The 9832-nt window shown below is 37.1% G+C and overlaps 2 protein-coding genes across 3 annotated transcripts; both read left to right on the top strand.

Moving 5' to 3' along the window:
- The first annotated feature begins 1698 nt into the window (after positions 1-1698).
- On the top strand, positions 1699-5050 carry LOC142619837 (uncharacterized). The gene is made up of 2 exons (XM_075793144.1): positions 1699-2462; positions 4691-5050. The coding sequence occupies exon 1, from the start codon at positions 1877-1879 to the stop codon at positions 2459-2461; it is 585 nt and encodes a 194-aa protein (XP_075649259.1). The 5' UTR covers positions 1699-1876; the 3' UTR covers position 2462; positions 4691-5050.
- An 89-nt stretch (positions 5051-5139) lies between these two features.
- On the top strand, positions 5140-9832 carry LOC142619836 (MDIS1-interacting receptor like kinase 2-like). 2 transcript variants are annotated; one of them, XM_075793143.1, is made up of 5 exons: positions 5140-6134; positions 6799-6875; positions 7153-7246; positions 7592-9025; positions 9267-9832. In XM_075793143.1, exons 4-5 carry the CDS (start codon positions 7842-7844, stop codon positions 9460-9462), a joined length of 1380 nt encoding a protein of 459 aa, XP_075649258.1. In that variant the 5' UTR covers positions 5140-6134; positions 6799-6875; positions 7153-7246; positions 7592-7841; the 3' UTR covers positions 9463-9832. The 2 variants fall into 2 exon arrangements, with proteins under 2 accessions (XP_075649258.1, XP_075649257.1); XM_075793142.1 differs by having other exon boundaries at positions 7555-9025.

Here is a 9832-nt window from a genome sequence, read left to right as displayed (position 1 = left end):
TTTTTTTAATTTTACATGCTCACTTTTACAAAACACCCACATCAATTTATCTATTCTAAACATTTATTTAATAAATATTCATTTTTTTACATAGTTTATTATTTCCTTCACACTCCTCTCTAGAACCCTCTCACAAACCCAACACTCCTTACGATTTCAATTCTTCCTTATCACACCTTAAGGTTTTTTAATTTGTCAATTTGTCAATTCTTCCTTTTCTGTTCTTCCTTATCACTTCTGTTAGCTATTATAAACAACAACAACAAAAAACATAATCATCACATGATTAGTGATGCAATTTAGTTGGCTAATTTTTTTTAATGTGGTCAGGTGATTTTTTTATCCATAAGAGCTAAAAAAAAATTAGTTACTTTGATGAACATGAAAGCCCTAATAGCATGCTTTTACAATTGAAAGCATTTGCATGAAACAAGGAAAAATGGAAAAATGACTCAATTTTACACATTCAAGCCCTAAAATCACTTGCTTAGAGCAATTATATCAGTGGATGTAAAATTTCTGTCTATTTTGCACCCAAAAAAAAAAAACACACTTTTTTTTTCTATTTTACACACACACATCAATTTATCTATTCTAAACATTTATTTAATAAAATATTCATTTTTTTACATATTTTATTATTTCCTTCACACTCCTCTCTAGAACCCTCTCACAGACCCAACACAACCCAAAATCACCAATACCAAGTCGCCGCCAATGATCAATCCACACCCACCATCAACCCACCTAGCCAACATCAATAAGATCAACTGTCATCATCAACCTACCCAGCCACCATCATCAAGCAGCCAGCCTCCAATTAAAAACCCAAATCCAAAGAAATCTCAAACTGGCCAAATCAACCCAAATACATATGAAATCCCATTCAACCCAAATACCCGAAACCCCATTCAACCCAAATGCATATGAAATCCCAAAAACCATTGATCAAACAAAGAATCCAAAAACCCATTGATCAAACAAAGAAAAAATAGAATATGTGAAATCACCACAGAGGTGGCAAGGGTGAGCGGCGATTAGCGGTGGCATAGCTGTGGCAAGAGAGCTTGGGAGATCAGTGGCTTCAAAGATTAGTGGCATGGCTAGAAAGCTTCGGAGAAAAAGAGAAAGAGAAATATAGAGGAAGATTTTGAGGTGAGAGAAAGAGAGAGCTCATAGGGTTGGTAATCCATTCTAATCTAGAAAAAAAAAAATGAGTGGGGGTGAGAGTGAGAGGGACCAGAGAGAAGGAGAACGAAAAAAATACTAAAATATTAAATGCAAAACTACAGTAACGGTGCATTAGATATTTTATCAATTAAATGTTTAAATTTCAAGTTTTTGTAGTACAAAATTATATATAAAAAATAAGTTTATGAATAAAATAGTAAATAAAATTTTGATTAATACGAAATTTGACATAGGTGTTAAGAACGTAAAGAATATGAAATTTAATAGTTAGATTTTCAAAATATGTAGATGTGTTAATATTTTTTTAGTGAACTTTTTATCCAATCATTTTCCAAAATAAATGTAACAAAATGCACATAGAGAGAAAGGCAAAATTGTGGGCCAATGGCTAATGGGCTAACTGATTCTCATGCAAATCGATCTAACTGGGCCTCTACAATGTTCCAGGCCCAAATAGCCTGTAAAACCTCAGGGGCACAAAAGTAAAAAGACAACAAAATCTCCTTCACCACCGTAGGGTTTATGAAATGGATATGGCCACCCTGTCAATGTCAGTGTCAGTCATTTCTTCTCAGTCCTCAGCTTCAACTTCAAAAGCCATGAAAGCTTTATCACTATCAACCTCATCGACTCCAACAATGCTCATATAAACATTTATCCATAATTACCAATACGCCCCCACAAAATGAGGTATTTACGATTCATTTCACACATTAACAAATCTCTCCCCCAAAACCCTAGCCCCAATTTCCACACAACTCAAAACCCTAATCCTAACCTCTTAGCCCTAATCCAATCCAAGCTCCCATCTTTCTCAACCTCTTCTGCTGCTCAGGAATCGAAGCCACCAGGTCCATCGCCGCAAGTCTCGGCGATCGTCGATGAGCTCTCGGGTCTCACTCTTCTCGAGGTCTCGGACCTCGTCGAAGTTCTTCGCGATAAAATGGGGATCACTGAGATGCCGACGATGATGGTGATGATGCCAGGGATGGTCCCTGGAGGACTGAAGGGGAAGGGCGGTGGTGCGGCGAAGAAGGTGGAGGAGAAGGCGGAGAAGACTGTATTCGATGTGAAGCTCGAAGGGTTCGATGCCGCTGCGAAGATCAAGGTAATCAAGGAAGTGAGGACTTTTACTGATTTGGGGTTGAAGGAAGCTAAGGATTTGGTGGAGAAGTCGCCTACGCTTTTGAAGAAAGGCGTGACTAAGGAGGAGGCCGAGTCGATTATTGCTAAGATGAAGGACGTTGGCGCCAAAGTTTCGATGGAATGAGGTAATGTTGTAATGTAGTCTGGCCATTTTTTGTGAATTTTTGTATGTTGGTATGTGAAATGTGTTTCAGTGATCGTATTGGTTTCATAAAAAAAAAGTAGGTGTTAGCTTATGCTTGATATGTAGCCTTAATGCTTAAAGTTCAATGCTGCTAATTTGGAAGAGTTCTTAGAGATTATAGAGTGTAGCAAGGTGCCTAGGCGTCTAATTGGCTAGAAGGGAGATGTGTAGCTTAGTTGGTGGGTTTGTGTAGCGCACTATGAAGCACGGGTGCGGGTGCGGGTGCGGGTACGGGTACGGGTGCGGGAACGGATGCAGGACTCGGCAATTTTTGAAAAAAGTGGGTGCGGGTGCGGCAGGACTCGGCAATTAAAAAATTATTAAAAATATTTTTATTTATATTTTCTATATATTTTTACTATTAAAATATTCTTAAAAAACATATTACTAATTTACTATGCCTTGATTCACAAAACAAAGAAAGAAAAAAGCAAGAAACACAAAACACAACACAAAACCAAAAAGAAAACACAAAAGAAGCAACAAATATTCAAAATAAAATTAAGGAAGGATAGATTTAGGGTTTTTGGGTCTCATTTAGAGCCGATTTCGGCTGTTGCAGCATGATACGAGGCTTGTTTCGGCCGTTTCGGGCCTGTTTCGGTCGTCGGCCGATACGGCCGAAACAGCCCAATTCTGGCCGAATCGGCGCCGCGTCGGCGCGATTCAAGCCGCGTCGGCGTGAGTCGGCGGGAAAAATAAGATGCCACGTGGCCGACGCGGCCGGACGCGGCATCGACGCGCGAGCAGTGGCGTCCCTCGCGCGTCGCCGAGTCCCGCCGCGTCGGACGTGGGTGCGGCACCTCCGGTGCCGCGTCTGTGCATCCCAGGTAGCGCATGGAGCCAATAGAGGGAATGAATACATGACAACTGATGTAATCTAGAATCCACTCTCTGCCCTTGTTAGTAGTCAGTAAATGGTGACCTATTTGTAGGTGCATTCACATGAGGGCACGTTCCAAAGATTTCCCGCAATGAGAACCTAACAGATGGTTTATTGGTAGTAAGCTGATGAATAAATGGATCATAGGTTGGTTGATACTGAGCTCTTTCTGTTCTGCATCTGTGATTCAATTTTTGTAAACTAATTAATTTTCAATTTTATGATCACACTATCCTATTTTGTAGATATATCCAAATTCCACATGTTAATGGCACTCTACTGAAAAGGTTGCTTCTGCTTTATAATTTATATGCTTATGTGTTTCTGTATAGAAGCTTGGTGCTACAAATGTGATGAGGAAAATACAGAAAATCATGAACTTGAAAAAAATTGGAATTATCTCAGGAAAGGATGTGGAAAGATCTTTAAGTAAAAAATTTGTAAAACCTTCTCACTCACTCTCTCAAGTGGAATATAAGCATTTGAATATCATAAATCAAGAGGACTGTTTTATCTGTGCTGACAGCTTAGAAGTTAGATCTGATAATGAAAGTAAAAGTTGTGTCAATGAGTTTTAACATTTAACGGAAACAAATTCTGTAATGGGAGCTGCAGGTAACTATGTTATTGCAAGTTGGCAGTAGTTTTGTTATGGATGTTTGGTGGTGATTGAGTAAACCTGTCTAATTAAGGATGGAGTTTGCATTTAAGGTTCAATGTTCAGTGATATTGTTCATGGCGTTGGAGGATAGATAGTAATGTAAGTGAATCCTGATTGGCAGCGATCATCTTTTCTTCCGATCCAAAGCAAACTTTGTTTTCCATATCCATGGCCAAAAACAGTGTGAAGCAACTCTTCCAGCATTTTTGTTTAGAGAACCTTAAAATTCTGGAATATTAGGGTTTTGAAGCATGTAAATGTTGGAATTGAGGTAGAGAAAGCCATAGAGAAATTATGGGTAGGGGGTTACTAGGACAGTCACTGATAATATATGAAATTCAATCACTATTAACTTGCACTTTCAATTGTTAAAATGCACTAATGGTCTGTATTCTCTGTTTGGTATGGAAATAGATTGCTTGTCACATGTCATCCGGCAGCAAATACTTGTCATTTTTATTAAACCTGGAAGATGTGTTTAGATGTATCACATAAGTAGCCTCATAACCAGCTAATGTTTCAAGGCAACAATGTTAAACAACATTTATTATTAATGCAATGTTACTGAACTACTGTAATGCTTGGCAATTTCAATACCTGATCCTTGGTTTTTATTTTCGTTTAGACTTGCTGGGGTAATGAGAATCAAAAACAAGAAGTGGGAGGCTTTGTGATATGGAATGTCAACATCAAGGGCTTCTGGTACTGATGTATCTCACTTGAGTTACTACTGGCAAGTCATAGAGATTAGTTTTAGGTTTCTTCAAAGTGCAGTCATTTTTTTATAATAACTGCTTTCCATATTTTCTCTCACTTGCAAAAAATGCATCCAAGCAAGTTATGTTCAGTTGTCTGTACCTTGCTTCTTTTTTGGGTATTTCTTATTTTTAGATTCTTAACACCTATTGTGTCATTTAAGACTATGTTATGTTTCAATTACTTAGACCTAAATGTTATGCAAATTTCTCTTTTCATTTTGATATTACTCTCTATCTTTTGATAATTAATATTAATATTTTATGTTATTTTGTTCTGTTTTGGCAAGACTCATTACAGGAGTTTAAAAAAAAAAAAAGATATTTGTTTGCATTTTTAGACAATATTTATTTTGTTGAGAAAAAACATGTGATGCAGGAATTGCTCTACAACATAGGAATATACATAACTTGTTTTTTAGTTATTATAAAATTTTCTTTTTCCTTAAACTAGAATTATTTTAGTTTTATATCAGGAAATTGATATGTTAATAGGATGTTGCTCAATATAAGAAATTGGGAGATGGAGATGTATTAAATTATCAAATCCATTGTAAAGCCCACCAGTCAAAAAAGATCCAATCTAAAACTAGCAGCACCTAAAAAAATTTGCAAATTGAAATAAAGAAATTGTGCTATTGTCAATTTTGCATGCCATTATATTCAACTGTTAAATTATTGATTAGTGTGATGCAATCTATTCACCTTGACAAAACTATATTGTAATTCAATAATCTAACATAGACTCAATTGTGGTTAACTAGTTTCACATCATCCACTAAATACTAAACATTTCAAGGCAATTATAAGTTCTCATTGATTATTTTTTATGTTCTTTAAAATGAGGGGTATAATAGTGATGTCATTATAAAATAATTCCATTCCATTCCTTCCAATGTCACTTTCAAACAATGTTACTTACATTCCATTCCATTCCATTTATTTCCATTCGTTTACTTTATAGCATCCAAACAAGATTTTTAAATTCCATTTCATTTTATTCCATTCCATTCCTTTATAAACTTCCAAACGGAGGTGGCAAACGACCGCCGGGGCCGAGCAAGTCATTGAAAAGTGAAAAGGCACAAGACGCTAGTACTGTAACTACTGTTTCATCAAAATGCACAAAACATCACCAAATTTCCCTTATTGTTAGTCCAAACAAAAAACAAATGTCACAATCGCAGCCGCAGCCACAGTCTAAATCGAAGTTGGAGCAGTGGCAATGGGAGAACGCCACCGCCGGAGCTGCTGCCGGATTCGCCACTGTTGCCGCCTTGCACCCCCTTGACGTCATCCGTACTAGGTTTCAAGGTACTATCCTCTACTTTATTTTATTTTTTTTAATATTTTTAATTTGAGGTTATGAAGTTGTTTGAATCGAATTGGTTTGGTTTTGTGTTTTTTTTTTTTTTTTTTGCAATTAACGATGGACGAGTTTCAACTCTTCCAAGTTACAAGAACACGGCTCACGCTATTTTCACCATTGCTCGCTTGGAGGTTATGTTTGGTTTTATAGTTACTTTTTAGGCACTTAATACTTTATTTTAATACGATTATAGTCATTGTTCAAACTTGACCATGCTTAGGTACATATACAATTTTTCCTTCCATTTGTTCTTCATAAGAATCATACAAAACCTAAGTTATCTTGGAAATGCATCTTACTTTTGTTGCTAGTTGCTACCTTGTTTTGTTGATGTGGGCTAAATGTAACAGATTTCTATTCATAAAAAAGAAAAGAAAAAATTAATATATATTTCTAGCTACATATTACTGGGTTTGCCTAGTTCACTTCCCGTGTTAGAACCAAGGTTTGGTGCTCGGCACTGTTACAACTATGACTTATATTATTTCCTTTCAATTATGAGCCTGGTGTTTTGATTTATGATTTATCATTAGTACTCTATTTGAATTAAAACACTTCTTTCTATTTTATACTATTTTCTTGATAGGAATGTTATTGCTTTGTGTTCAGGGTCTCAGAGGGCTTTATGCAGGCTTCAATCCCGCAGTTATTGGGTCAACTGTTTCATGGGTTTTATATTTCTTCTTGTAAGTACCAATGTTTTGGTTGTCTGAGATTTGAGTGTTTAGATTTTTCTAGTCCTTTACGTGGCCAATGCCTGTTTGAAAAATGTAGAGTTTTAGCAGGTAGGCAGTCAAATGTAAAACTTGTTGTCACACCTTATATATATTTTAATAATCTTGTATTCACACCCTAAAATTGTAAGTACCAATGCTTTCACTTGTAATTTCTTATTTAATTTTTTGAATAATTTTTTACTTTTATTTTTAAATTTATTAACAAAAAATTTTGTTTTATTTGTAGCTATGATAGAGCAAAACAAAGGCATTCTAAAAACAAGGAAGGGAAGCTTAGTCCTGGCCTTCATCTTGCTTCTGCTGCAGAAGCTGGAGCTTTGGTGAGTTATGCAAACTTCTAATATATGATTGGGAAGACTAACATAGGATACCAATTTTTTTTTGTTAAACACATTTTGACGGCTGTTCATCAAAAAGTGTCGTACAAACCTGTTGTCATTGCTTGCTTTACTTGTATCTGGCACATGATACCCATTTTGGCCCACATGTCCAATTAATGCTTTTATTTCCAAATCTTTGCACTTGTTTAGCCTGGGGTGTGGCGGGATAGAGGAATTTATCAATATTGAAATTATTTAATTAATAATTGGAGATTAGAAATGAAATTTGTGGTCTGTAAATTGTGTAGAAATGAAAGAAGTAAGTTCAGTTTATTGGGTACACAGTAACAACCATGAGGGGTAGCATAATCAGCTGGAAATCATGCCTCATGAAGCAGAGGTCATTGGTTTGAATCCCCCTCCCTGTCCTTCCATTGCCTGATTGCTTGAGAGATTGCTTGCAACTAGAGAGAGTACGGCTTGATGGGAACAAATTCAATGGAAACATCACAAATGCATTTGGTGTTCATCCAAATCTTTTCATTTCTCTTAATGACAATCAATTTATGGGCAAGATCTCACTAGAGTGGGCAGAATGTGCATTCTAACCATTTTACAGATGGGCAGAAACAGAATTTCTGATAAAATCCTTTCTGAACTTGGGAAGTTGATTCAATTGCGCAATTTAAGTCTGGGCTGCAATGAATTGTCTGGGGAGATTCCTCAGAGTCTAGGCCGTTTGATCGAGCTTAAGGAGCTTGATTTGTCTCAAAACAAATTGACTGGGAACATACCAAAAGAGCTGGGGATTACATCATTAGAGAGTCTTAACGTTTCACATAACCAACTCTTAGGGGAAATCCCAGCATCATTTTACACCATGGTTAATCTAAACTCCAGCTCCATCGATTTTTCTTATAACAACAAGTTAACAGGTCAGATCCCAGTTAGTAAAGTTTTCGAAGAAGCACCTGCAGAAGCTTATGTCAGAAACTCAGGTTTATGTGGAAATGCAGGACTACCTACTTGTTACACAGATTCCAAAAGGAAAAAGCATTCTAATATGCTTCTATTTTTTGTCCTCATTCCAGTTTGTGGCCTATTATTGCTTGCAATTATTGTTGCCGGAATCATAATATTTTACCGGAAAACCAAATTCCTCGGTGTAGAACGCAGAAGACTTGGAGAGTCATTTATATGGGAAGGAGAAGGTAAATTCACATTTAAGGATATTGTTGAGGCCAGTGAGGACTTCAATGAGAAGTACTGCATTGGAAAAGGAGGATTTGGAACTGTTTACAGAGTGGCATTGCCAAATAGTCAAATTGTTGCTGTTAAAAGACTCAACATGTCAGACTCCAGTGAAATCCCATCAGCCAATCGCCACAGTTTCGAGAATGAGATTCGTGTGTTGACAGAAGTTAGGCACTGGAATATCATTAAGCCTAATGGTTACTTTTCTATTAGGGGGTGCATGTACTTGGTTTATGATTATGTAGAGAGAGGTAGTTTGGGAAATGCATTGTACGGGTTGAAAGGGAACGTGGAGCTGAACTGGAATACAAGGGTGAAAATTTTGCAAGGTGTGGCTCATGCAGTTGCTTCCTTGCACCATGATTGCTCGCCTCCAATTGTGCACCGAGACATAACTGTGAATAACATATTGCTCGAGCCTGACTTCGAGTCGCGGCTCTCAGATTTTGGAGTAGCAAGATTGTTGAACCCAGATACGTCTAATTGGACACCAATTGCTGGGTCTTATGGCTACATGGCTCCCAGGTAAGCTAACAATCTAACTTCCACAGTATTGTTCTTGGCCTAAAAATGTTTCCCTAAAAGAATTAGTAAGCATTTTTTCTCATCTTGTTGCCAGATGTATGTATTTCTTGTTCATTTGTTAACTTTGACTAGTTTTGTAGAAGTTTGGATAACAATGTTTCATTCAGGGATTGAATTTGTTTTATGAACGTGCAGAGCTTGCACTTACAATGAGATTAACGGATAAATGTGACGTTTATAGGTTTGGTCTGGTGGCATTAGAAGTTATGATGGGAAGGCACCCGAGGGAGCCCCTATCTTCCTTGTCATTCAATTTGAGAACATCAACTTCAGACACTGCAGAAATTCTTTTGAAGGATGTGCTAGACCAAGGACTTCCACCACTAATAGCAAAGAAGGTGGTGTTTGTAGTTACCACGGCCTTACCACAGCCTTAGCATGTGTGCGTGACACACCAACGGCACGACCCACCATGCGTTCTGTGGCACAAGTACTATCAACTCAAACCCATGTTTCCCTGTCTGACCATTTCGACAAGATTACCATTAGCAAGCTTTTACAGCCTTCTGAAATAGATCAAATTGGAGGTTGAGTTGTGAGTCTTGCGAATAGTGTTTGGCAAAGGTATTGCCAGCCCTGAAATGGATTCCGCAATATTTATGGTCCTATTCCACGCGGTAACTAGTAAGTGAGAACAATAAATAATAAAAAAAAAACACCAATTTCAGGCAAAATTCACAAACTGTCTAGGTAAATTTATGTAAGTGGTGGTTCCAAGTAAGAATTAATAAAAATTTGTTTACTTAA

The sequence above is a fragment of the Castanea sativa genome, chromosome 12, assembly GCF_040712315.1.
Source record: "Castanea sativa cultivar Marrone di Chiusa Pesio chromosome 12, ASM4071231v1".
In the NCBI taxonomy this organism is placed as follows: domain Eukaryota; kingdom Viridiplantae; phylum Streptophyta; class Magnoliopsida; order Fagales; family Fagaceae; genus Castanea; species Castanea sativa.
Note: the sequence above shows the minus strand (reverse complement) of the source record. Positions and strands in the feature narration are given on the sequence as shown.

What these genes read in the sequence shown, in the direction of transcription:
- LOC142619837 (XM_075793144.1), top strand. Translation starts at nt 1,877, where the DNA reads ATGAGGTATTTACGATTCATTTCACACATTAACAAATCTCTCCCCCAA.
- LOC142619836 (XM_075793143.1), top strand. Translation starts at nt 7,842, where the DNA reads ATGTGCATTCTAACCATTTTACAGATGGGCAGAAACAGAATTTCTGAT. An exon ending in TATGGCTACATGGCTCCCAG is followed by an intron (nt 9,026 to 9,266) that starts GTAAGCTAACAA and finishes TGACGTTTATAG; the next exon opens with GTTTGGTCTGGTGGCATTAG.